Consider the following 26,158-nt stretch of genomic DNA (forward strand, 5'->3'; position numbering starts at 1 on the left):
TCCTCCTTCCTCCTTCTCTTCCCCTCCTTGCTTCCTTCCCCCCCTCCACCCCCCCCCCCCCCCCTTTCACTCCTCCCTCTTTCTCCTTCTCCTCCTCCTTCCTTCTTCCTCCTTCCTCCCCTCTCCCCCCTCCCCACCCCTCCTCATTCTCCTCCTTCCCCTCCTCCTCGTGCTCGAACAATACCAATAAGTCTTTCCGTCTCCTCATCTTCTCTCCTACCCTGCCCCCCCCCGCAACTCTCCCCTCCAATCTCTCCCCTCCTCCTTCTGTTCCCTGCTCCTCCCCAGTCCTTCCCCTTGCTCTCTCTTACTCTCCGCAGCATTCCAAGAGCAGATTACAACACCAGCGACAGGACACAAGTCAAGCTGTACGATCTCTTCCTCCGAGTAGGCGGGCACCCGGACTGTTACATCCCCAAGGTCTTTCACTGATGCCTGCCGAATCATCCGGTGACAGCCGTTACAGGACGAGGTCGGAAGGTTCCTGGACATGACTCTCGACCGTTACACCGAGTTCCTGCTCCTTCAGCTGGGCAAGGAGCTCGGCTGGCCAGCTGGGGTGTGGATAACGCAGTCAGAAGCCCCTCGTGGTCATCGCAGGTACAGAAGAGCCGTTTCGTTCGCCTCCAGGCCCTCCGCTGCTGGAGGAGGAGGAGGAGGAGGAGGAGGAGGAGGATCCGTGTGCGGAGCGGGAGGAAAGTTTTTGCTGAACGGAAGGGCCTCGGTAACTGTCGAGAGCACAGAGGAGAGAGAGGGGCGGGAGAGGGGGCGGGCGACAGCAGGAGCAAGAGAGCGGAAGCGAGGGCCCATCCATCTTCTCACTCTGCCGCTCCGTGGGCTGAGGGCGCTCGGGAAGATACGAGGGAAGAGGAGTTAACAGCAGTTGTTGACAAAGAACAAGTTACAGTCACTAGCCTAGTCTGATCAGCCTGCCAGTCCGCTGGTCCGGTCGATGATCCGTCTTCAGCCTGGCAGCCGTGCTGGCGTACTGCGCAGCGCCTGCACTGTGAGAGTTGGGGCAGTACGGGGGTGACGGAAGTGACTGTGGGCCCTGGCGCGTCCAGCCATGTGGTGTTGTACCTGTCTGTATCGTACAACATCACATGTTCATTTGAGCACATCTGATTCTGAAGAAGGGGCAAGCAGTGATTCTTCTCAGTCTTGACAAGATCAAAATCAGGATCATAACAATGTGATCGAGAGTCAACGTACATGTCGGTCAATCTTCTTAGAGGCTAGAATCCCTCCAACACGTTTATCTCTAAAGCAAATCAAAGAGATCAATCATTGAACCCCTCGAGAGCAGTCGAACTTGGAAAGGCCGAGCATGCGTTCCTTGCTTCAACAACTTTCCAAGACGGCAATCTCCCTGATAGAATGTGATAAGTGAGACGTAAGGGATGACGCGATTCGCAAACAATCCGCATTGCAGGAGCTGGTCCCCCGACCTGGTGACGAATTGCTACAACGGTATAGACATACTTCGCCCATGGGCGCGAACTTCGCAAGTAGCCATGAGACGCCGGCGGCCGTACCCACCAAACTGTCGATCATCGTACCTGGAAGCTAGGGTAGAATCTTTGTAGGCAAAGGTTTTCGCCTTCGCTCCGTGCCGCCCGGTCGTCCATCACTGCCTCTTGATACTCTTCCAGTCTCCATGACTCAAGGAGAAACACCTCCACGCCCCAAACCTGATCATCTTCCCACTTCACCTTGTACCTGGTCTGCATCGATGAAATAAAGCAATCTTCTATTCTCTTTCTTTTTTTCACGCCATCTCATCAACATATGCTGCAACATTTTGTGCGAGTCTTGCAGGAAACCATCCAGTATGAATACATGCTGAGTTTCATTATCCACAGCATTCAGCAGAGCTCACAGGAAGCCAGCATTTGTCTTCTGCAAATCAGTTTCACGTACAGTTTTCCTTGCAGCAATCCACTGAAACATGAAGCCAACTCACCCCCCAGACCTCCCTGTCACTGCAGAGCGAATGCAAGGCCTGCAAGAGACTCCGCTCGAGCTCCTTCTTCTCAACCGCATACTTCTGCTCGAGCTCCTTCTTCTCAACCGCATACTTGTGATTGGTAAGCCATCGCCTCTGCTCCTGGTCTTTGCAGCTCTTGATCATATCATGAGTTTGTGAGACAGACTCGAGCAGCAAGCTCACTAAGTCTCTCTTGCTGTCGTCTGGCTCGTCGTTCCTTCGCAGCTTCTGTCCTCTCGGGACTGATGTTATTGAACCAACTCTATTATGCAGAGAAGTCAAATGATTCGAACTTTATTCTATGATTTCATGGTGTTCTTATGTAGACAAGTCAATTCATGGTGTTCTTATTATGTAGAGAAGTCAAATGATTCTGATTTGATCTCCATTCTTTGATTCATCAGTCATCAGCGGCTTATTATTGAAAAACGATCACCAGTCTTTTACTCAAAGTTAAGTTTAATTAGTACGAGGACAATCAGGAGAGTACTAAAAGTCCAAAAGACAGTAATTACTATTTAGAAGCAGCCGTTATACTGCCCACTGCTGTCCCCAAAACTACTACCACCCGCGCTAGCTGCCTGAGGCGGGCTCGAAAAATGAGTAGGACCGGTCCTAGTACCACTCTATGACCTCCTACATATTGTAGTGGTCTAGTAGTACTCAGATCACTTCAGATTCATACCACAAGACCTAGTCGAGATACCGAAATAGAGCTTTTCCTAGTACCAGGTCTTAGCTTCCTAACGAATATGGTGGATCCTCTGTACCAGCCTCTCTTTTATCACCCCACCCTCAAATTTTTTCACAATTTCTCTTCTTCTTGGGGGTAGGCAGAACCAACTCCCCCCCACCCCTATGCTCATCAATTTTTACCCTACCCTACCCTATAATGTCATAAATTGGTCTTCGATTTCAAAGATGGTTTTATGTTAGATGAGTTTTGAAAATTGTTCTGAACATTTGAAACATAAAACTTATTTCTGTTGAAATAAGAAGCTTATTCAAATAATGTTCAAACCCTTCCTCCAAAGTTTCAAATTAAAAGGAATCAGGAAGTCGGGGTGGGTCTATAAACTTTCTGCTCCGTACCCCAATACCCCATTAGAAACTACCCACCTCAACGCTAAACCATGCACTACCCTACCTACTATGATGTTTTATCCACCCACCCACAGTCCAATCTTCCTTGACCCCTACCCCTGCAAATAAGTACGTTTTTTTTTTTGCCTACCCCCTGGACTCAGTCACCTTTTGGCTCACCAATTATTCAGTACCCCTTGAAACTCCCATCTTTTCACCTACAAATTTGATTGCCTTCTATCCCCACCCTGGTTTTTCATGTACCCCCTGCAACCCCTGAGAACAACAAATCCCGATTCGACTACCCTACCCCTCGTTCACGTACCATCACCCCACCAGGCATTTTCCGTCTTCGCTCACCCCCTGAGCATCACACCACTACCCCTCATTCTTAGGGATAACACCTCTGATCAAACCACGATTCACCACCCCCATATCTCATGTACCACCCAGTGAATAGGTCTCGTCAACCACCCCTACCCTCTTTCCCTAACACTTTTGTTACTCTGTGACACTATGGAGTACCCCCTTTACTATACAACTACCCTACCGTGTATTTGAAATGCTATACCCCACCCCTCACTTTGGCCTTCTTCTCCCGCCCCCTCCCGCCGCCGCTCAATGCTGGCTCCTCTTGCATCTTCTGAAAGCGGCAGTATCAGCCATTGCGCGTTCTCATAACCCGTTCATGCTTTCATGCTGTCCTGATAGCTCTATCTCAACGACCCTTCCTCCTCCCTGCTTCTGCCATATTTCCTTTTCCTCTTCCATCTCTCATCCGAATTGTTCCCTCCTTCAGTTCTCGACCACTGTATGCAAGACTCCATTCTGGCTTCTTCTCACCCCTTCATCAAACTTTTGATTTGATATCGTCGTAACATTCATTATCATTCATTCTAGCCCATTGAATTTCTGTACGCTATGCTCGAGTAGTCAGAACAGCTCAAATGGTCAGCAAGTCGTATTGCACGATGTTTTCCTAGCTCTGGGTGGATCAAGGCAGAGTTTACGTTTGGATGCATTAACGTGTGATAGTGCATGAAAACTGTAACTAACGTGGTAACTTAAGTTTCCATTTCACGAACTTTTGTTATGTTTGTCAAATGTTGAAAACCAATTCTGTCACGTTCTCACTTTCTTGCAGTGGCAAGAGCGGACCTGTACAGTTTGTAAATTGTGGATCAGATGGCCTGACATACACGGGGAATGCCTTCATTTTGATCATTGTATCTGGACACATTGTGCAATTCCATCTGTAAAAACGAACTGTAAAAACTGTAAATCTGTTGACGATCAACGGAGATAAAATGAGTGAAGAATACGAGGATGTTCTCCTACCAGGTACTGACTCAGACTGTCAAAGCTCACGAGACTGAGACGTGTTTACCAGGTACTTCTGTATCTAACAGCGGGCAGCATAGAGCTAGAAGGTAACTCAGAGATGGACATCTAAACTTGATTTGAGGGTTTCCCCAGTGCCCCTCCGGCAGTTGCTACCAACATGGCTTCCTTCGGCTTTGCCCCCTTTACGGACACAACTGACAGTCCATCAAACAATGTTGCTGACCAACAACTCAGGGCGAGCTTAGGTACTATTTTCTTCTGCGAAATTATACCTTTGCTCAAGATGTATTGCAATCGGATTTCTTTTGGTTCATTCGTTTCTATATACCTTGACACTTGCCTGCAGAGTATTACAAATACTATCACTCTCAGAAACCGATTGATCCAAGACTTCCTCCACCTTTGTATGATTGGAGGTAGAGAAATCGTTCGAGAATCTAGAGGAATTTATAGTTGTGTAGTGCACACGTCGACCTCCATGCCGACTCCGATTTCCTCCAGAGGTTTGACAACATGGGGATCCAAGACGGTCAAAGGTGCAGAAACTGTCTAAGAATCTTGTTGTGTGACCAGCTATACAGGGCAATGGATCCCAACTCTAACCTCTACTACAGTGAAGAGGGTGTGGGACTCCTTCCACATCGAGAAGAGGACGAATCATGGTCCCATGGTGTCGTGGAAGGTGCTGGAGAGGGTCAGGGCAATGTATCAAAAGCTAGTGGCAAGGAGTCTGAGAAGCATGCCTCTGGTAACTTTAGACTTTCGCTGCTGAATCAACCGTTTTCCTTGCTTCGTTCCTCACCTTTTGCTTTGCGCTGTGCAGGTTTACCCAACCTTCACAAGAGCGTTATAGATCGCATCCAAGAAGATTTTCCGAGGTATATTACTTGATCTTGACCCAATTCAAACTTATCCTTCGCTTCCAGAACCCCTTCTCCAGTTTTTGCTTTGACAGGGGGAGTGCCCCCTAAACCAGCGCACTCCAAACCGCTTCCGTCGCCTTCGAATAAGGTAACATCTTGTATTCTGCGTCGTCTGTGTCGTGTAAACTGCTGCTAATCAGGGAAAGAAGAATATGCACGTCATAGAATCAGAAATACGTGAACAGGTTTCATCCTGGGAGGCGTGAATGTAGATGGTGTGGGACTTACAAATGACATTCAGCAACGGGTTGAAGCAGGGTCCATGAATTACAGAACACTGGATTCTAGCAAGATGACTCCTCTGATGGGCGCTCTTCAAGATTCTGGATTTCAAGGGCTGAACTCGGGTAGAATCACGCTACCACCAGGGATGCAGCAGGTAAACTCTTTCACCAGCTCCGCGAAGTGTGCATTTGTATGACGTAACTTTTTACAGACCTTGGATATGGTGCAAGAGAGTGCAGAGGAGGAATACTCCAGAAGCTCCGACACGTCTGATGACAGGCCGATCGGGAGGCACGATAGCAACGAGGCTTATGCCGGAATCAACTGGATGGGATCCAACATGGAGAACAATCGAATGGGCAATTTGGGCAATGTTGATTTGCAGGTTGTTTGCGAGAGAGACATATTGCTACTGTGTGAGACTTCTAATATTCACTGTATACAGCATCAACTTGCAGCTCAGCTTCTCCTGCAGGTAATTTTGAAACGAATTGATCAGCGACATCTTCTGACTCTCGTGAACCAAACAGCAGCAGCAGCAGCAACAGCAGCAGCAGCAGCAGCAGCAACAGGTCTGAGTGATTGAAATCCAGGAAGGTTGTGTAAATTTTTGAATTTTTTAGACACAGCAACATTATGGACTTCCATCGAATCTCATGGGCTATGGAAGTAATTTACCCCCCGGATACCCACAGGTGGCACGACAATGGGGCTGAATTCGATTGCTGATTTATTTTGCGTGTAAAGGCTGGTGCAAATATGATGCCAGGAATGGCAAATCTTGCAACTGGAGGACTGAGGAATAATAATGTGCCATTCTCTGCTCAAATGGGTATGATGCAAGGAATGCCTCAGAATCAAATGTCGCCCATGGGCATGGGCTCGTTTCAGGTGTGCCTTGAACCTCGATTGCACATGTTTTTGAGACCTTCTTTTTCAAAGAACCCTGAGATGGAACAGCAAATATGGGCTCAACAAAGCGCTGGAGTAGCGGGACTGAACTCAGGCTTGGGTGGAGGGATGTCCAATCTGAACTCTGTTGCAATGCAAGGAATGATGGCAAATTTCTCAATGGGTGGTATGCGCGCTGGAGCACCTGGAGTTCAAACAGGAATGCAGGTATGCGCATTACCTCAGAAGTTGTGGTCCTGACAGGTCTTGTAGAACATGGCTGGTATGCAAGGGATGCCCAATATGGGAGCTGGTAGGGTTTTTTTTTTCATGATGGGGTTGTGGTAATTGTGACGATTTGCACAGGAATGAATCCGGCTGTTATTTCACAGATGAAAGCAATTTTTGATCAATTCGGAGGTGCGAATGTAGCACAGCAGATGCATCCTCAGATGCAGGACATGGACAGCGTGCTTGGCCACATGCATCAGTTGCAGAACATGAGTCTTGGAACTCCAGGCCACGCCGGCTCGAACGTGCCGAGTGGCATGCTCAATCACCAAGAGCAAGGGATGCGCGGGCGTCACTACAGTGGTGGAAAGTCTCATGGTGGAGATAGGGGCGGCAGATATCCAGGAGACAGTCAGCGCAGTCCTTTGCTGGAAGAGGTATGTCAATGACGCTGGGTTTTACAACTCACGCTTGCTGTTAGTTTCGCAGCGCGAAGGCCCGTAAGCTCGAATTACGTGACATTCTGTCCCATTGCGAGGTCACTGAGAGCAGAGTGCCTTTGAACGAGTTGACCGTGTTACAGGAGTTCTGTCGCGATCAGCATGGATCCAGATTCATCCAGGTGCTTCTGTTACTTTGGTTGATAGCTTCCGTAAATTTCCTTTACAGACAAAGCTGGATGGTGCCAATGCTCAAGACCGTCAACTCGTATTCGAGGCCCTGCTTCCCAGGTGTGAAAATGAGACAGAGCTTGGAGCCCCTGACTCGTTTTCTAGTTCCGTGGGATTGATGACTGATCTCTTTGGAAACTATGTTGTGCAAAAATTTTTGGAGAGAGGTGATGGATCGCGCTCTTCCTCTCTCTGATTTCGCTGACTTCGATTGTGAAGGCACCATGGAACAAAAGCACGCTCTTGCTGACTGCATGAGGACCAAAGTATGTCAAATGAGATCTCGTGAAGAATGGCAGGAATCGCCTGACTTGTTCTATCCCCCAGGTGCTTGAGTTGTCACTGGACATGTACGGATGCCGTGTAGTCCAGAAGGCTATCGAGGTGACGGGCAGCTTTTGACAGCCTGGAGCCTTGGCTGAAGCATCCCGTAGGTGATCGAAGGGCCGAGACAGGAGCAGCTCGTTCGAGAACTGCAAGGAAATGTGATGAAATGCGTCAGAGATCAGAATGGAAACCATGTCATCCAGGTCCTAGACGAAGAATGCATGATTGTCAATGACCTGCAAGATAGAAATGTATCGAACGCTCGGCGCCTGAGACCGTGCAATTCATTGTCGAAGATTTCATCGGGCAGGTTTGGATCGCAACTGTATTTTGGCAGGGATGTTCACTTGTGTTTCAAGGTGGTGCAACTGGCGATGCATCCTTACGGCTGCCGAGTCATCCAGCGTATCTTGGAGCATTGCAAACATGATCAGGTGAGCACGAACAGAGGTGATTTCAAGGGGATGGGTGGAGCTGAAGCCTGTGGGTTAGGTTGCTCCAATCCTCTCGGAGATAGTGAGAAGTGCAAAGGAGCTTGTTCACGACCAGTATGGCAACTATGTTGTACAGGTGAAGCATGAGCTGACCTGACGCCTCGTGGTATGACGGCTGTGTCGCAGCATGTGCTCGAGCACGGTAGAGGCCAAGACCGCGAAGCTATCCTACAGAAGTGCGAAGGACAGATCGTGGCGATGTCGCAGGTTCTTGCGTACCAAGTGTTCCCCCCTCATAATTGCTGACTTGTTTGTCTGATCAGCACAAATTCGCATCCAATGTCGTCGAGAAGCTGCTGCAGGTCTTGCTTGTGACGTGCGAGCTCGAATCCTGCTGACCCGATGCTCGAAACATGCAGTTCTCGGACGCAGAAACACGAGCGGTGAGTGGACCTGAAGCTGTGCGCCTGTGCCTTGCTGACAGTGAGTGCAGAGAATTCTCGATGAAGTCACTGGCAACCAGCCCTCGGGTGCCCCGTCGGTCTTGGACATGATGAGGGATGCCTATGGTACCTCTCACGCTCGTCACGTCAGTTGATTCACAACCCTGTCCTCAGGCAACTATGTTGTACAAAAGGCTCTGGACGTGTGCGAGGGTGTCGGTCAGTCGATTCTGTAGAGCCTGACGAGTCTTGACTCTTGTGCCGTCAGACCGCGCGCGTCTCATCGCCGCTATCAGGGAGCATCTTCCCGCCGTCAGGAAGTCAGTCGCTGTCTCCCCTGCCTCCCTGCCTCACCCGCCCTGCAGGTTCACGTACGGCAAGCACATCATCGCGCACATCGAGAAGCTGGAGGCCATGGCGAAAGGCTACCCGAGCGACAACTACGGCAACCAGATGATGATGATGCCTGACGCCGGCATGGGCTACGTGGGCTGCATCGACGACATGCAGGCACATGGTCAACAAGGTGTGGCAGGTGGTGAAGGCTCGTGCAGTCAAGAGACTGATGCCAGCGCAGGGCTCATGCAGATGCAGCAGATGAACGCCATGGGGCTTCATGCGGACCAGAGCTGACGGGAGGAGGGAGGAAATGGGCTTGAAGGGGAGGAAGGGAAAGCCAGTGTAGAACATCTGTTGCAGGTGTTGGACTGGCAGAGACATCAACTCCATCGTTTCATCATGATCGTTCGTCATCGAAGTGTACAGATGTGAACAGAGTGTCGACGGCATGTTAAGAGAATGTTTCAAATATTGTATACACGTGTACAAGAGCCGAAATCTCAAATGTAATTACAAGACCTGCGGCTCGAGTATTGATTGGTAAAGGAGACAGGGAGAGCCGCTGTAAAACTTGCCGGCGTTCCTGGAATGTTTTGTATACTGTGTCTTATTCTTGTAGAGTTGAGTAGATTCTCTGTATTTAGGACCCTGTTGAAGACTTTTCTAAGTTTTTCTTTGACTATAAATGATCCATTTATCTAAACACCAACAGTTCTCCTCCTCTATCTCCTCCCGCACTCACTTGCCGTTACTTCCAGCGTTGTCATCCTGGTTTCCCTTCCTTCTTCTCGTTACCCTGCTCTACCTCTCCTGTCAGAGGAAGGTTTCGTCACTGCACCTCCTGCTCCCGTCATCGGCCTCTACCTTACTCTCCCACCATCACCAGTCGCAGCTCTGTGCCGTCTGCATGCCGCAAGATCACGGTGTCGCTCTCCTGCCCTTCTTCAAGTTGCGTACTGATCAACTCTTGCCTTGTCATCGGCTCCAGCACGATCTCCTCTTGTTCCTGCTCCCCTTGCCCGACGTCTTCGCCATCCCCCGTAGAAGGACCAACGTAGAACACCCGCAGACGCACTTCCTCCTCCCCGAGGTTCGCCAAGTGCAACGTGATTTTCTTCCCCCTCCTCACTCGGTACTTTCGCTGCATGTCGCCAGTCTCAACAGCCTTCAGCCTCCTCTCATCCTCGTTCTCTTCCTCAACTACCACCACCTGCAGCTTCAGCCTGCTGATCCCACAGAAGTCGTGGATCTCGTCCAGCGTCAGCTGAGCCAGGTTCTTCCTCTCCTCCTCAGGAGCAACCAATTCGGAGTCTGAACCTCTGGAGACTGAACCTCTAGGGCGAGGCATCCGTCGTGGAGGAGCAGGGGCTGTACCACCATGATCCTCTCCAACTTCTCCTGCTGCTCCTTGCTGAGATGCTTCTCGTCAAGGATGAACATGCGGAGGATCGCAAACTCCTCGTCGTCCTGCTGCGTCAATACGATCCCCTCGCGGATCATCTCCATTACCATCTCCTTTCTCTTCGCCCTCGCCAGTGCGTCTCCCTCACCTGCCAACCCCTCCTTGCAGCTCACCGCAAACAGCTCACCGAGCTATTCCAAACGTCAGTACTCCTCCTCCTCCCCCTCCTCCTCCTCCTCCTCCTCCTCCTCCTCCTCCTCCTCCTCCTTCTCACCTCTGCTTTCAGCCCTTGCCTTCCCTGCTCACGTCGGGCAGCGGTGCTCGTTGCACCGGTCCTCGTATTAGCCAGGCCCCTCTCTGCAAGGGCGTCGAACCAGCTCCTCACGCTCTTCCACTTCCCCGGCTGCTCCCCCCTCCAGCAGTGGCTCGTGACGATGCTCTCGAGCCCGGCATCCCTCACCCGCATGTTCACCTGTTTGTCCTCCTCCATCAGGTTGAGGAAGACGCTGCCGAACACGCGAGGCATGCGGAGCAGGACGACGTAACTTCCCTCATAGATCACCTCCTGCTTGATCGGCTGATACCTGAGGCCCCACCTGCTGTCGCGGAGGAAGTCGATCACGTTCTCAAAGAAAAACTCGACGGCAGCTCCGTTCACTGTGGGTTTGCTGAAGGTCTCCTTGAACTCCTCGAACAGTTGCTTCACCTGCTCCTGCTCACTTATGTGGGAGGAGTTGTACATCAGCCAGCGAGAGACGAAGAGCACAGCGGCAAACGCCCCCCTGCTGTGCTCGTCTATCAGTCGGAAGCTCTCGTACCAGTCGAGAGCTTCGAAGAGTTCTTCATACGACATGCCGAACACGTGGTCGTTCAAGGAGGCGGCCTCGTCCTCGTCCTGGCAGCAGTGGTAGGAAGTGAAGATCTGAATGAGTTGCGTGCCGAACCAGCTAAAAACGACTTGAGAATTACCACGGGACTCGTAGAGGTCTCGCAAGTGGTTGTGCTTCCCATCATTCAGATGGCTGGGCGACACACTCACAGCTTCCCTCAGGATGGTGTGCAGAAGAGAAGCCAAGGACCTTTCTCGGTGGATCTCAGCGCTACAAACACTGCTCTCCATCGTTCTTGCTGCTTCTCGCAATCCGGGTTCCACAGGACCTGCAGAGAAAGCAAGCATGTCGCTGGTGGAGGATTGAGGCATTTCTTTGGCTTCTCTCCCATCGTCTTCATCCCTATCGGTCCTTGTTGGGCCGATGCCTCTTGACTCTATCGGGCAGACTCGCTTCGCCTCTTCCTCATCGGTGTCGCTGCTACTGAGATCTCGATGCCTCGTCCTTAAGAACAGATAGCTCACCTTGTCGATCTTTGAAAATATTTTTTTCACCTCTATCTCCGCATCTTCCTGGCTCATCTTACACACAGTTTGATAATTTCCAGTCAGCCAAGTCTTCTCCGACTCCACTGCTTCTATGGACGGCCAATGCATCATCTTGATGGCCGATAGTTGATCATCGCTTATCCCCGGAAAGAAACTCCTCAGTCTATCTTCGTCGACGATGCACTTTTGACCAGAGTCGACTCGGCAAGCCTCGTTGATTCGATCCATCACTTGCTCTGTCGACGGTTCTCCTCCCTCTGCAAAAAAAACATATCATCTTTCACCGACTCTCCCTCCCTCCTCCTCCCTCACCCTTCCAAAGCTTTCTTATCGCATATGCTCCTCGAAAGAACTCGTGCCACTTGTTGACCTTATGTTTACAAGCGCGTTCAGCCACTGCCTGGCCACCACAGACATGGATAGGGTTGGCCCATCTCTTGCCGTCGTTATTGGAGTGTTTGGTCAAAGGGCATGTGTGGCAGAAGAGAAAATCTTTCTTGCATGAGGTGCATCTGTGCGTCGCAAAGTGCTGATTGACCTCCTGTCTCGAGATCTCGAAGGGAGGAACCTGCTTCCCTTTCATATCACTAAAAAACAGGTCCCGGCTGCTGTTGAACGCTATTTTGATGATTTCTTTCATTTCATGGTTACATAATCCCATGGCTGTACTCGAAAGGTCCTGAGGAGGAGGCACAGGGAATGTTAGACAGAATCATTGTTGTTCCCCTCCTCCTCTCTATCCCATCCATGGCATATGTTAGACAGAATCATTGTTGTTCCCCTCCTCCTCTCTATCCCATCCATGGCATATGTTAGACAGAATCATTGTTGTTCCCCTCCTCCTCTCTATCCCATCCATGGCAAAGGGTGATCAGGATTTTCCCGTCAAAGTGCCTTTTTGGCGCCGTCTGCCAATCCCATAGCAACTTCAGGGCACTATACTAGCGGAATCATAACCGACTACTCTATGCCCTTCGTATCAACTGACTATTACCATTCAATCTTCTTTCTACTTCGCCCTCATCTGCACTCAACTGTGAAGAATGCCCTTGCCCCTGCCCCTGCCCCTGCCCCTGCCCCTGCCCCTGCCCCTGCCCCTGCCTCTCTTTCTGATCCTGCCTCTCTTGCTCGTCCTCCTGCTCGTCCTCCTGCTCGTCCTCCTGCTCGTCCTGCTCCTGCTCTGCTCCTCCTGCTCCTCCTGCTCCTCCTGCTCCTGCTCCTGCCCCTGCTCCTCCTGCTCCTCCTGCTCCTCCTGCTCCTCCTGCTCCTCCTGCTCCTCCTACTCCTCCTGCTCCTAGTTCCGCTTCCGTGGTCCCATCCCAGCATTCCCTCATCCGACCCCTCTAGACACCCACCCCGCGAACACCCTCCATACACAAGTGTACCCCCTCATCTGGAGATCATCCCTTTTTCTGATATATACCCCTACTTTTCTCTCTCTGAACCCTACCTTTTGGACGTGAATTACAGATGTCCATGACAGATGACCCCTACATTTATCAACACAGCACCCCCTGATCCCAAGACACACCCCAGCTTTGACTACCCCCACCCCTCTGTATCTAGTCCACCTTCTCTTCCTCTCCAGTACCACCCCTGTAAACCCCTGGAAGTACCCCACCCCTGATAGAGTCGGAGGTGGCCCCGACGATGGAACACTTGAACGGTGCGGGCCCGGCGGCCCCCGGTGCTCGGATCGCCGGGACTCGGGCCGGACCGTACGGTACGGTAGGCAGTACGGTCCGGTACGCCGGTCCGGGACCGTCTCCGGGAATCACGACGGCACGGGTGACGGGCCGGCCCCCGGCGAAAGGGCGGCAAGTTGAAGTGATTCGGGCCCCGGGGCGCGGCACTGCGGCAGTCCGACCGTCGGACGGTCTCCGACTCAACGCCGGGGCCTCACTGCGGCACAACCGGGCACCCGGCCCAGTGGGACGGTGAATCACTGTGATAGCCCGCTCATGAATGATCCGCCGGAGTCCGGAGTCCGGCGCTCCCAGGCTCCCATCCGAAGGCACGGCCGTGGACTCCGGGAAGGCGCCGTCGGTCCGATCGAGTCCGTGAGTCACGACACCTCAGTCGAAGCTGACGTCACGGACTCGGATCACTGCCTCAGCACTGCGGCAGTGCCACGGTGACGCCTGCCAGTTTTACTCAAAGTTAAGTTAAAGATCAGTACGAGGACAATCAGGAGAGTCGAGGAGGCTTGACCTTGACACTGTCGCACAGGCCAAACGGCGAGAAGAGAAAAGACAGCGAGAACCAAACCCAATCCTGCCTCAGTGACTGCTGTCCCCCAAACTTAACTGATACCCTCACTTAACGGCGCGCAGCCAGTGATGTCATCATGATACTTATTACTACACTGAGCCATCACCGCGTGACCCGGTCACGAATGTTCTGGATATGTCTGACACCACCCGCCGTTCCTATGTGCGGGTAATTGAGGGGTGGTGGGGGTGGTAGCGGGGGAGAGTTATTGCATTGACTGTCGAAACAGCTCCTTGTCAGAGTTTCGTATCTTCATCCTTCAAGATATCCCTCCTCCCTCCTCCCTTACCTCCTCCCTCCTCCCTTACCTCCTCCATCCTCCCTCTCTTGCTTGCCACAACCTCCTCCTCCATCGCTCCCCATGACCTCTCCTATCACTCCCCTCCCCGTCTTCCTCTCCTACTTCGGCTGCAACGCTTCTCCAGCCGTCGTCTCAACTCCCGACAACCTCGTCACTGGCTACAACTACCTCCCTTCGTCCGCCCGAGGCCTCGCACACACCGTCGACGGTCAGGCGCCCCACTTCCCAGCAGCTTGCCCAAGCACCAGCAAACCATGCCATGCCTGCGATCCGGCATTGAGTCCGAGTCAACCAAGGACGAGCCTGCGCAGAGACGACGCATGGAAGCTTTCAAGACCCGGACAGCAGCGCGAGTCAGGACAGACATGCGGGAGTCAGAGCATAGCAATGGTATGGGCGAGGGCGAGGATGAGGAGAGACGGAGGATGGGAGGAGGTGGAGGTGGTGATAGTGGTGTGCTACCTTTTGGATGGGATGCGGAGGGGATAAGATTTGTACTTGTAGGGTATGAGAAACTTTTGATGTGTGTGAATAGATGAGAGAGGGAAGGGCTTGATGGTCTACACACTGCGTGATCCATCCACGTCGCTGCTTCCTCACTCCCTCCCATCCTCTCCCTCCCATCCTCTCCCTCCCATCCTCTCCCTTCCATCCTCCTCTCCCTCCCATCCTCTCCCTCCCATCCTCTCCCTCCCATTCTCTCCAAGTATCTGCCACCTCTCTGTAGCACTCTCCTTGCCTCCCTGCTGTCGAAAAAGGGAAGCAGCTAATGCGCTTGTCGTACATTTGCATTAGATGGAGGAAGGAGGGAGTGAGGGGGAAAGGCCCTGACTCGAGGGGGAGAGGGAGGGAAGAGGAGGGAGGGAGGGGGACGGAGGGGGACGGAGGGGGACGGAGGGAGGGAGGGAGGGGGACGGAGGGGAGAAGTTCGGCAGGGAGAGAGTCCGTTGGCTGTCGTGCTGCTGCTCCATGACGCAAGCCCAAACGACTTTCTGCCGCCGACATCAGCACAGGATAACTTGGGTATGAGGACGATTGGCTTGCCGTCCGACAAAAAGAAGGAGCAGATTGGTTAGGAAAGAGGAAGAGAGAAGAGAGAAGAGAGTGACAGGGAGCAGGGAAGGGCATTCAAGCTTTATTAAAAAACGTGTAGAAGGGATACAAGGTTTGACAGGGCCGGTGGTGAGGAGGGGGACGAATGAGCTCAAGGAGGTGATAAAGGCTCGAGTGCGATCAGGTTGGAGGTAGCGAGAGCGCTCGGTAGTGCTTGCCTGCTACCGCATATCCTCGCGATCCGCTGCTGCATTCCCCTTGCTGGTCGAGTGTTGCTCTTGCCAACTGGCGTGCTCCAGTGGGGGGCAACATGCGAGGCTGCGGCTTGCTGCGAGGGCTGCACGAGATGGTCTGGGAAGAGTCGAGCCAGCAGACCTCTCCCTTCCCGCCTCGCTCCTCGTGATCGCTGTGCGTAGGATCCTCCCCAGCCCAGTCGACGGGCTCGCAGGCACGCAATGACTCGAAGTCGGTGACGAGGTTGCGTTGGTGGGAGACGACGGCCGTGAGGGGGCTGGAGCCGTAGAAGGAGAGGAAGAGGGAGAGGGGGCAGGGGAGAGGAGCAGGAGGCAGCATCGAGCTTGTGGAGGGAGGTCGGGCGGCAGTGAAGGGAGGGAGGCAGGGAGGGAGGAGGAGTTGGTGGTGGGAGGGAGAAGATGAGTGAGTTAAAAGGGGGCTCAGGGGGGCCTGGATATCTTATTTCACAACGATTCGGTGGGGCAACCCTGCAGGAGTAAAATGGATTCTATCCGGGACTCAGCTGCTGACCGGAAACTTATGACTGACGGGAGAGGTGAGGGCGGTCAACATATCCTTCACCCAACTTCTCTATCAAGCCGCACGTGACTGCGTCATCAGCCTCCGAGTCAGGCGCGTTTTCGGAAGTCACTGGTACCAGTACAGGCCCCACTGGTGATTCAGCGGCTCGAGGGACTCGAGGGGCTCGATGTGAACGGTACCCGGCCGCTGTTGTTGTAAGCTTGACAGATTCAACCGTTGACAGATGGCGCCGTCGGTGGCAGCGTGATCAGTCGGACCGAATCGACACACTGTGACACGTGATGTGAAGCTGACCTCCGTGCCATACTGCAGCCTGTCAGCCAGATACAACAACGCTTCGGGGGTCACACGCGTGCAAAAAGACTCCTTTCCGTAGGGGACTGTACCAGGAATCTACTAGGTTACGTGACCTGCTTTCCGGTGACTCAACTTCATATAAGAAGTTCGTCCTACAAAGTTGAACCCACGGCAGCCCTTCCTTCCTACATCCTACGTCTCCTCCCCCTCCCTCCCTCCCTCCCTTCACTGCCGCCCGACCTCCCTCCACAAGCTCGATGCTGCCTCCTGCTCCTCTCCCCTGCCCCCTCTCCCTCTTCCTCTCCTTCTACGGCTCCAGCCCCCTCACGGCCGTCGTCTCCCACCAAGACAACCTCGTCACGGACTTCGAGTCCTTGCGTGCCCGCGAGCCCGTCGACTGGGCTGGGGAGGATCCTACGCACAGCGATCACGAGCAGCAAGGCGAAGAGGGAGAGGTCCGCTGGCTCGACTCTTCCCAGACCATCTCGTGCAGCCCTCGCAGCAAGCCGCAGCCTCGCATGTTGCCCTCCACTGGAGCACGCCAGTTGGCAAGAGCAACACTCGACCAGCAAGGGGAATGCAGCAGCGGATCGCGAGGATATGCGGTAGCAGGCAAGCACTACCGAGCGCTCTCGCTACCTCCAACCTGTGATCGCAACCCATCGTAAAGTTCTCTGCAAGGGCGAGCTCTGATCACTGGTCATCAGGAGGAGAACCCCTGGTGGGCGACAGAGAGCGCACAATACGGGTGGTGTCTCCTGTGGCGGTACGAAATTCTGGACCTAGAGGAGGAAGAGGCAACAGATCGTAGTTGGTGCATGCCACAGATGCTCGCTCGTGCGCAAGAACCCTCACTGCCCTTGTGGTTTATCTTGACTGTAACTAGAATGGTCGACGCTCCTTGAGGATGGGTCTAGCCCCTTCCTTTCATAGTATGTGTCATAATGCTATCGTGATCGTGTTTGTGTGCATTTCAAATAAATTTGATATTTATCCATCGTTCATGTGTCATTGCAGTGAGTGCCTTCAGCAGTCTCTGTAGAGATTCTGCAACCCGTAAAAACATTCAAGAGCGTGTGTGATTCAAGCTGATCGCTCTTGAACTTGCATTTCCTCTTTGCGCTCGCTTCCTCTCTCCTTTTCACCGCCAGCAGTTCTTCAACTTACACCTTCCTATTCGACATTTTTCAATGGCCTTAACCTCAATTCAGCGCAATGATGCGAATGGATCACGCAGTGTGTAGACCATCAAGCCCTTCCCTCTCTCATCTATTCACACACATCAAAAGTTTCTCATACCCTACAAGTACAAATCTTATCCCCTCCGCATCCCATCCAAAAGGTAGCACACCACTATCACCACCTCCACCTCCTCCCATCCTCCGTCTCTCCTCATCCTCGCCCTCGCCCATACGATTGCTATGCTCTGACTCCCGCGTGTCTGTCCTGACTCGCGCTGCTGTCCGGGTCTTGAAAGCTTCCATGCGTCGTCTCTGCGCAGGCTCCTCCTTGGTCGATTCGGACTTGTTGCTGGATCGCAGGCATGGCATGGTTTGCTGGTGCTTGGGCAAGCTGCTGGAGAGTCGGGCACCTGACCGTCGACGGTGTGTGCGAGGCTTGGGGCGGATGAGGGGAGGTAGTTGTAGCCAGTGATGAGGTTGTCGGGAGTTGAGACGACGGCTGGAGAAGCGTTGCAGCCGAAGTAGGAGAGGAAGACGGGGAGGGGAGTGATAGGAGAGGTCATAGGTAGCGATGGAGTTTGGCTAACGGTAGGCTGGGAGCCAATGGATGAGGAGCCCGAACGAGGAGGAGGAGGAGGAGGAGGAGGAGGAGGAGGAGATGGTGGTGGTGGAGGAGGGTGTGAAGTTGAGGGAGTGGCCGAGAGAAGAGGGGGTTTTGTGAGTTGGGAGGCCGAAACCTCGTCGGTTCGACAGTCAATACAAAAACTCACCCCTACCACCCACCCCACATACCCCTGACTTCTCCCTATGGAACAAGGGGTAATCACGGACTCACCCGCCGAAGGTGACAATGTAGTTACACCTGGCTTGTCAGCTGCTGACGGGGCCTTACAGCATAAAGATGCGTCCCATGGTCAGCAGGGGCCACTGGGCCAGTTTACTACCAGATAAATGAGAGATACACGAGATTGGTCACGATCTGATATGAGTTCAGCCTGCCAGTTATTATTATCAGTACCGCCCATGTGCTAGTCACGAGTCGGCCTAGGTTCACGTACCCTCGGCTCCCGGGTCACCGGGTCCACTGGCCGTCGCCGCAGTCAGAACTACCCCGGTCCTTCTACTACCGTACTTGGCCGCAGCGTGACTCAAACGTGACCCAGTGACCGACCGCCGGGCCCGGGTTGCTGATGAGTTAACTCCGGGTGAACCGTGACGGTGCGTAACGTGGCAGTGTCGGCCCGTCACGGGGCGTTGAACCGTGGACTGGGAACAGGCCCAACTTCGCGGCCTCCGAACCCTCGGGGCCTAGCAGGCTGGCTGTGGGTCTGCCGCCGATGTGACTGGGTCCGAATCTGAATACACCGTGACTACTGTTCTGCTACTCGTCTACTGTTACGGTCAACTGAGGCTTCCGCGGCGCGGAGATCGAACTTGGAACCGTTGAACTGAATTCGAACAAGTTTATCTACAGGGTTTCTAGTACTTCTACATCGACGTCTTCCTCGCAAGACTATCACTATCTGATCACTATCACTATCACTATCACAGTCTCAGGCTCCCGAAAGGGAGATGGAGTTGGGGAAGAGAGGATGGAGGTTGAAAGAAGAGCACTGGACCTCGACCAGCGGCGAAAGCTGCTTTGGCAAGTACTCGGCAAAGCTCTGCACGAGAGGTAAGAGAAAGAAAGGAAAGGAAAGCGGGTAGCAGGTGGGGAGAGGAAGTAAGACCGGTCAGGAGGTGAGGAGGTGAGGAGGGGGTATCATGAGCTGTACGCCACCTGAGAGTCGAGGATGTTTCTAGGAAGAATCATTGAGAGAGCTGAAGAAAGCTTGCCGTCCTCCTTGGAGGCGATGTGCTCCGTCCGAAGCTCGTCAGCTGTACCATTCCTTACAGGAGACAGCGGCTTGCTCTGTTGAGATGTTCAGTGTGCAGAAATGAAGACAAATGAAGGAATAGGGAGAGGACGAGGAGACCGCAGAATGGAGGACAGAAAAGGGGGCATGAGACAACGGGAAGCAGGGATAGATCTGACCTGCTTGCGGATGAGTCGGGCACTTACGCTCATGTCATTTGCAGGCTTGTCCGCGATGAGCAGCTGAGCCTCGGGGCAGAGCACGTTGAAGTCGCTGCGGAAGCTGCCTGCTGCCTTGCTCTTGAGCAGCTCTCTGAGCGCGTTGGAGGAGGGAGAGCCCGGGAGTGGCATGGTGCGGTAGCGCGTGGGGACAGCATCGATGCTCTTAGTCAGTGCGTTGGAGGTAGCGAAGGTGAACTCGGCATCAACATGAACCTGCGAGTGAAAGAGTGAGGGAGGAAACTTTCGGCGAGGAAAGAGGAGGGATGATGAAACACGGGAAGGTCAGGGAGAGGGAGGAGGCAAGGAGTTCGAAAGAGGGAGGAGGTCCAGCGCAAGTTGGAAGGAGGAAGAAGGAATGACCTCATCCTTGTCTTTGACGAACTCTTCGTTCAACTCCTTGAACTCAGCGAGGTATCGACGCCTCACGCTCTCGATGTCTGACAGGAAGTCGCAGTTTGACAACACCTGGGGGCAAGTGAGTGAAGGTGTGTGGACCTGGAGGAACGACGATGACAGGAGCAGAAGCAGGAGCGAGACATTGAGGAGGGGAGGACAAGACCAGCCAACAAGCTCGAGAAAGCATTTCGAACACAATCCAACGAGACAAGATCCATTCATGCCACACTGTCCACCTGCACGTTCTTACCTCCATGTCAGCAAGCTTGTAACACAGGCGTGAGAACAAGGATGCGGGGGCGTGGATCTGCCCGACGAGATGGTCGAGCAGTGTGACGATCAGGAGCTGCTTCTTGTCCAGGGTGTACGCGTTCCTCGTGTCCTCATCTGGAGCCACAGACAGGAGTACACGTCCTCCTTTCCGTCCTGCCCAATCTCACGTCACCATAGCACAGCTCGCGCACAAAAGCTCGCGCACCATGATCGCTGTCGGGGTAGGGGATGCCTGAGAACTCGACAGCTGACGAGCGAGGCACGTAGAGCTGAGGGAGGCGCTCCTGCGGTTCTCGTCAGACGATTCGATATTAACGCCCTCTCCTCCTCCTCCTCCTCCTCCTGCTCCTGCTCCTTCTCCTCCTCCTCCTCCTCCTCCTCCTCCTGCCTCTCTATCAGTCTCTACCTGCACGATGTCGACAGAGGAGAAGCACATGCCAGCAATGAGAACAACTGCCAGGGCAATCGACCCCTTGGAAGTCTTGGAGCTTGCGGCTTGTATGGGCTTGACTGTCAGGGGAGTCGCCGGCAGAGTTGAGGTTTGTGCTGGAGTGGGAGGAAGTCGACCCTGACCCATCAGCTGCTTCTTGAGGAAAGCGTTCTCTTCAATCAGATGCTCCATCCTGAGCGTCAGGGCCGCCCGCTCCTTCTCCAGCTGCTGCACCTGATCCCACGGTCACCCTCCAGCAACAGGCGTCAGCTCTTCCTAACCTGCATCTCCAGGGCCTCGAGGTGGTTCTTCTTCCTCTGCCTAGAGAGCTGTGCGGACTCCCTGTTCTTGATCAGCCTCTTCTGCTTCTTGAGCAGCTTCTGCTCATCGGGGGTCAAGCTGCTCGGATCTCTTCCTCCCAGCGTCGCCAGGATCTCGTTGGCCTGATTGACCTCTGCTGTGGTGGGCTCAGGCCTCTTCAGGAGGGCAGGCAACCTCTCGGGCTCTTTGCGCTTCTTGCTGCCATTGAGGTTGTACACGTAGGGCTGAGGCTGCATCGGAAGGGACGTCGGCGCTGGTCGTTCATGTGCAGCCAGGCTGGTGCTCGCGCTGCTGGGTGCAGGCGCTGGTGCTGCTGGTTTCTCAGCTCCCTTGCTCTCCTCCGCCGCTGGTGACTCGTTCCCTTCCATGGAGTCAGAAAGAGAGATGGTAGTCTGGAGCCAGGCAGCCTCTTGCGGAGACTCTGCCTCCTCGCTGATGCACTGGGGAGCAGGTTTCGTCTCGTCGTAGAGGAGGAAGTCTTCATCGCAGGGAGTGAAGTCTTCGGGCGACTGGTAGATCTGGTGCAGATAGTTCAGCTCGAAGTCCCCGAGCTCCGACGTCCCAGAGCTGTCGGGCTCTGGCGAGGGCCTTGCGCCCTTCTCTGCATCTCCCGCCTCGAAGCTCGTGGTCAAGTCCACGCTCCAGTCGGTCATGACCTGAGAGAGTGGCGGTCAGAACAAGCCAACATGCTGCGGTGAGGTAGGCTAGTCCACCAGCCTCAGTTCTTCCTGTTTGTCCTGTATGTATACCCTTCCTCCCCCTCCCATCCACACACCCTTCCTTTCAACCACGCTCCAAATATCAATCTCCTGCATTTTTTCAGGTGGGGATTCTGCAGCGCAATGCCTGCTTGTGTGCTAGTGCTGCCGCCACACTCAAGACGCCACGGCCGTCGTTAGCAAATCTCACTGTGCACTGTAATCAGTCTCCTCCAGTTTCTCCTCTATCCTCCTTCACCCTCATCCTGTCTTCCACACTGTTGTTCGATGTCTCCTTTTCCTTCCTCTTCCCATCTCCTTTCCCTCCCCTCCCCCCCCCTCCTCTCTGCTGACCCATCCCACAAACGCTCCCGCCATACTGCTGATCCAAAAACAAATACCGTCCAATTTGGACTCTACCAGACTACCCCTACCCTTGATTTCAGTCCCTTGCTAGCTGAGCACCCCACTTGCTGCCCACCCCCCACCTGTTCACTTGAGGGGACATTTTGACCCAATACTACCCCTGCAGTTTCCACAATCAACTTCCACATGAGGGTAGGGTCTTCCAGTTTTTAACTTTTAAGAGTCCATCCAGTGCTTATAAAGTGGGGAGGGTAGGGTAGTATCAGAGCTCTCAGAAGTTGAATCATGGGGGGTGGTAGTATATGAGGTGTAGGGACGCGGACAAGGTGTAGCGCTCTAACGACTAGTGGGGGTGGTGTAATAAAAATCATCACGGGTGGGGTACACATGTATGGAATGTCGGGATCCGAGTGGGTAGGGGTGGTCACCAAATGGGGAGTGGACCTGAAGTTGAGAGGGCGGTCAGGATAACCAAAGCCAACCGATTCTGAAGTGTGGGTGGGGTAGTAGTATCGAAGACTATGACCACCCGTACATTTTAGACATACAAGGACGGTGCAGGGAAAATGCAGGGGGTACTGGGTGGCTTTCCATGTCCATTTATTCTTGAAGGGCAGAGCCAGGTGATCGACAGAAACCAAGGGGGTGGGTATGGATCCTAGACTTAATGCTACATAGACCGGTTATCTAGACCAACAAGTGAGAGTAAATCAATGGTGGGGTACTACTTTGTCGGAGGAACTAGAACAGGGGTAGGAAACATCAACATCTGTGTGAGTCAAAGGGGGTGGGGTTGTCCCTAAGGGTGGGGTGGTAGTTCTCTTTTTTCCACCCATGTTCGATTTGAGTTCGATTTGTTCTCCTGCACGAGACTGTGGTAAAGACGCAGCACGTAAAAGGTATTTTAAAAAATAGAATGACAACAAAGATAGAGGCTTTCACGATTTTTACATTATTTTAATATCTATATGTGTATTTACTCGGGTTGTTTTTCTGAAATTAATCCTTTCTGAATTTTATAAATTACTTTTGATATAAATGGTTTTATATCTTGTGCAAGCAAAGGTGTCTCGTACCCATTCCAGCTGGTCCCAACCGAGAGGAATCGAAAAGTTTGGTTTTCATCCAATAAACCTATTTTACTTCACCACAAATTCGGCACTGCACTCGTAGCAGCATTTCGACGGACTCGGTCTTGCCACGGCCGCCGGTGACTCCGGCCCGGGCGGCCCGGCGGCTCCCGCGGCGGGCCGAGGCGATAGTCACGGTACCCGGTACTGCGGAGCGCGCCGGGCCGTTGACGGTTTGACAACTTAGTAGGCCAGCGGCGCGCCGCCCCGGACGGTCCGGCCCCCGGGCTGCCCGGCGGCCTGTCCGACGGCCTGCCAGGGCATAGGTAGGCTGAGCCTGTAGTAGCCGGCAGTGTGCCTCAGAACCGTACCGTACCGTACCTCGGTGGGTCGGCTCGGCACGGCCGCCCGTGACGCCGTGACCGGACGGTCACTTACCGGGCCGCCGTACCTGACTGGGGAACTTTGGAACTCGGAACTCGGCGCCGGGGTCGGACTCCGGAGCAGGCTCAGAGCCGCCACGGTGCCACCACAGGCCGGCGGCCCGCCCCGGCGCGCGGGGGGGGCGGGGGGGGGTTGGGAAGGCGAGGCCCGGAAGTTCGGAACTTAACGGCGCCCGGGGCGGCCGGGCCACTCAGCGGCCATCGATCGGATCTCAAGATCTTGTCGGTACGCCCTGTGTCCAAATTGAGGCGGACTGCATTTCCATTATCCACCCCTACCCCCCCAAACATGGTAGGATAACCCCCTTCTTTGGTCCACCACACTTTTGCTTTGATCCACCCCTACCCCTCAGAAATCATCACAAATTGTGGGTGGTGGAAGGTTCGACTACCCTACCCAGGAAATAAAAATGTACCTTTGAAAGTGTGTGTAGGATTTCATACCACCGGGGGTGGATGAAATTTTATGTAGTACCGGTGATATGTTGGACAAGGCAAGATAGGGGGGAAATTGGTGGTGGGGGTGTAGAGTATAGTCCAGGAATGAGGGGTGGGGTAGTATTCTCAAGGGGTAGGTACACATTGAGGTGGGTGCTAGCGAGTTCTAAAGGAGGAGGAGGGGTAGATGGAGGAGGGGTAGTTTTTGGAGACAGGTGGGGGTAGGGTGAGGAGTCCATTTGGGACAAGATGGTATAAATTTTCTCAGTAGGGGAGGGAGCGGGGGGAAGCGAAGGAGACGAGGAACAGCAGAAAGAAGAGGAGCAGGAGGAGCAGGAGGAACGACATGCAGAAAGTAAGAGATGCTCAAGACGTGGGAAGAATGACATAGTAGACAGACCGAAGGTCGGGGGAGATCGGTCAGGATAGGAAAGAGGGAAAGCTGTACCAAATAGTCGAGTGGAGGAGGAGGAGGAGGAGGAGGGGAGCATGAAAATCTAGAAGTAATCGGTGAGGTGGCCTTGAATCTTAAGGGACAAAAGGGAGGGAAGTGGAGAAAAGAGACTGGAGCTTTCATTCCGTCGAATCCCATCGTTTTGACATTGTTTTGCTCTACCAGGACCCAGCCGTGGTGGTCGCAAAGTGATAGGTCGATGCCTCTTTTGTCTTGCTATTCAGATCTCCGATCTCGTCCTGCCCGTCTCCTCCTCCTTCCCCTCTCTGCCTTGACCGCCCAGCAAGAGCTGTAAAACCCAAGTCAATTCCTGCGCCACTCGCAGCGCAAGACATGAGATTCGTTTTGATCGCCGTCCTCGCATTCCATCTGCTCCTGTCCTGTTCCTCCAGTATCATCTCCTCTCCAGAGGCTCGCCGGCCGTCGCTCCTGCATGCTGCGGGTCGGGGTCTGGAAGAAGCTTCCCGCCAAGCAGCTTCCCGCCCGAGGAGGAGGCAGCAGAAGAGGTGGAAGTGGGTACTAATAGGCGCCGAGCAGGAGGATGTGTTCTCAATCACTCTAAGAGAGGTTCAAGGAGCGGCAGCAGGAGCAGCTGGAGCAGCAGGAGCAGGAGCAGGAGCAGGAGCAGGATGCACGGAGACGAGGAAGGTAGCAGGGTTCGAGCTGAGGGATACTATGAGGGAGGGCTGGACGCGATGCCTGACGGCAACTTCCTGCTCCGGGAGAGAAGTGGTCTTGTCCTCGGGACGGCAGATAAACGTCACGGCGTTCGAGCGCTTCGTGGAAGAGGAGCTGGAGGTAGGAGAGGAGGAGGAGAAGGGGAGGAGAGAGAAGTGGGAAGGGAGAATTTTTTGTGAAGTAGGGTGGGAGGAGGAAGGGCGGTTGAGGTGGAGAAAGGAGGAGGCAGAGAAGGAGGAGGGAGGAGGGAGGAGCTTGCTGATGATGCTGATGGCAGGGGAAGGAGGGGCACCTGATTGTGTTGGTTGACACTACCTCGAACTTGCTGAGCTTGAGCGCTGAGATCAAGAGAAGAATCGTGAAGCTTTTGTGCGATCCTTCAAGCATGGTGAGGGGAGGAGGAGGAGGCAGTGGCAGTGTTGGGGGATGGGGGTGGAGCTGGAGGATGGAGGAGAATGGGACGAGATAGGGGAAGGGGAGGGGGCAAGGGAGCCTGTGCAGGAGCAGGAGCAGGGAGAACAGAGAAAGGGCAGTGGGGTTGGAGGTAGGAGGAGGAGGAGGAGGAGCAGCAGCAGCAGCATGAGCAGGAGGGGAGAGAAGAACTGACGATACTTTGAGCAGGTTGTCGCCTGCCTTACAGAGGACTCAACGAGGATGCTGGTGTCTTGCGAGGAACTGGACGCGCAATGCGTCCTGGTCGCTCAGTCTCCCACCATGTTCAGCTCTCTCGCCCAGTTCTCCCTCCTTCAGGAGGAGACCATGGAGTGGAGCAAAGGTTGTTCTGTTTTTCAGTGTCCTCCTCCTCCTCACCCATCCCCCACTCCCCCCCCGTCTTCTACTGCTGCTCCTGCTCCTGCTCCTGCTCCTGCCCCTGCCCCTGCCCCTGCCCCTGCCCCTGCCCCTGCCCCTGCCCCTGCCCCTGCCCCTGCCCCTGCTCCTGCTCCTGCTTCCCTCTT

General features: G+C 53.8%; 8 protein-coding genes across 8 annotated transcripts; 4 read left to right on the plus strand and 4 right to left on the minus strand.

Moving 5' to 3' along the window:
• Window positions 1-7,279: 7,279 nt before the first annotated feature.
• On the plus strand, window positions 7,280-8,967 carry GUITHDRAFT_39628 (hypothetical protein; the record flags this gene model as incomplete). The annotated part of the gene is made up of 14 exons (XM_005818915.1): window positions 7,280-7,306; window positions 7,354-7,415; window positions 7,461-7,522; window positions 7,636-7,739; window positions 7,790-7,885; window positions 7,930-7,992; window positions 8,042-8,116; window positions 8,175-8,252; window positions 8,303-8,383; window positions 8,440-8,492; window positions 8,612-8,685; window positions 8,734-8,778; window positions 8,828-8,879; window positions 8,925-8,967. Coding segments are annotated over 14 exons (915 nt in total), but the record flags the coding sequence as incomplete, so codon positions are not given.
• A 796-nt stretch (window positions 8,968-9,763) lies between these two features.
• Window positions 9,764-12,339, minus strand: GUITHDRAFT_121839 (hypothetical protein; the record flags this gene model as incomplete). Its single annotated transcript, XM_005818916.1, has 4 exons — window positions 9,764-10,174; window positions 10,216-10,491; window positions 10,575-11,935; window positions 11,991-12,339. The coding sequence occupies 4 exons, from the start codon at window positions 12,337-12,339 to the stop codon at window positions 9,764-9,766; spliced, it is 2,397 nt and encodes a 798-aa protein (XP_005818973.1).
• Window positions 12,340-14,310: 1,971 nt separating this feature from the next.
• GUITHDRAFT_148934 (hypothetical protein) lies at window positions 14,311-14,739 on the plus strand (the record flags this gene model as incomplete). Its single annotated transcript, XM_005818917.1, has 1 exon — window positions 14,311-14,739. One exon carries the CDS (start codon window positions 14,311-14,313, stop codon window positions 14,737-14,739), a length of 429 nt encoding a protein of 142 aa, XP_005818974.1.
• A 744-nt stretch (window positions 14,740-15,483) lies between these two features.
• On the minus strand, window positions 15,484-15,876 carry GUITHDRAFT_148935 (hypothetical protein; the record flags this gene model as incomplete). Its single annotated transcript, XM_005818918.1, has 1 exon — window positions 15,484-15,876. The coding sequence occupies one exon, from the start codon at window positions 15,874-15,876 to the stop codon at window positions 15,484-15,486; it is 393 nt and encodes a 130-aa protein (XP_005818975.1).
• A 758-nt stretch (window positions 15,877-16,634) lies between these two features.
• Window positions 16,635-17,045, plus strand: GUITHDRAFT_148936 (hypothetical protein; the record flags this gene model as incomplete). The annotated part of the gene is made up of 1 exon (XM_005818919.1): window positions 16,635-17,045. One exon carries the CDS (start codon window positions 16,635-16,637, stop codon window positions 17,043-17,045), a length of 411 nt encoding a protein of 136 aa, XP_005818976.1.
• Window positions 17,046-17,692: 647 nt separating this feature from the next.
• On the minus strand, window positions 17,693-18,121 carry GUITHDRAFT_121840 (hypothetical protein; the record flags this gene model as incomplete). The annotated part of the gene is made up of 1 exon (XM_005818920.1): window positions 17,693-18,121. The coding sequence occupies one exon, from the start codon at window positions 18,119-18,121 to the stop codon at window positions 17,693-17,695; it is 429 nt and encodes a 142-aa protein (XP_005818977.1).
• Window positions 18,122-19,006: 885 nt separating this feature from the next.
• On the minus strand, window positions 19,007-21,713 carry GUITHDRAFT_166782 (hypothetical protein). The gene is made up of 8 exons (XM_005818921.1): window positions 21,016-21,713; window positions 20,711-20,968; window positions 20,510-20,588; window positions 20,282-20,457; window positions 19,996-20,100; window positions 19,594-19,848; window positions 19,339-19,470; window positions 19,007-19,222 (listed from the first exon to the last, which is right to left on the minus strand). Exons 1-8 carry the CDS (start codon window positions 21,706-21,708, stop codon window positions 19,112-19,114), a joined length of 1,809 nt encoding a protein of 602 aa, XP_005818978.1. The 5' UTR covers window positions 21,709-21,713; the 3' UTR covers window positions 19,007-19,111.
• Window positions 21,714-24,857: 3,144 nt separating this feature from the next.
• GUITHDRAFT_148938 (hypothetical protein) lies at window positions 24,858-25,977 on the plus strand (the record flags this gene model as incomplete). The annotated part of the gene is made up of 3 exons (XM_005818922.1): window positions 24,858-25,322; window positions 25,480-25,590; window positions 25,824-25,977. Coding segments are annotated over 3 exons (730 nt in total), but the record flags the coding sequence as incomplete, so codon positions are not given.
• Window positions 25,978-26,158: the final 181 nt, after the last annotated feature.

This window comes from Guillardia theta (assembly GCF_000315625.1).
Source record: "Guillardia theta CCMP2712 unplaced genomic scaffold GUITHscaffold_258, whole genome shotgun sequence".
Lineage (NCBI taxonomy): Eukaryota > Cryptophyceae > Pyrenomonadales > Geminigeraceae > Guillardia > Guillardia theta.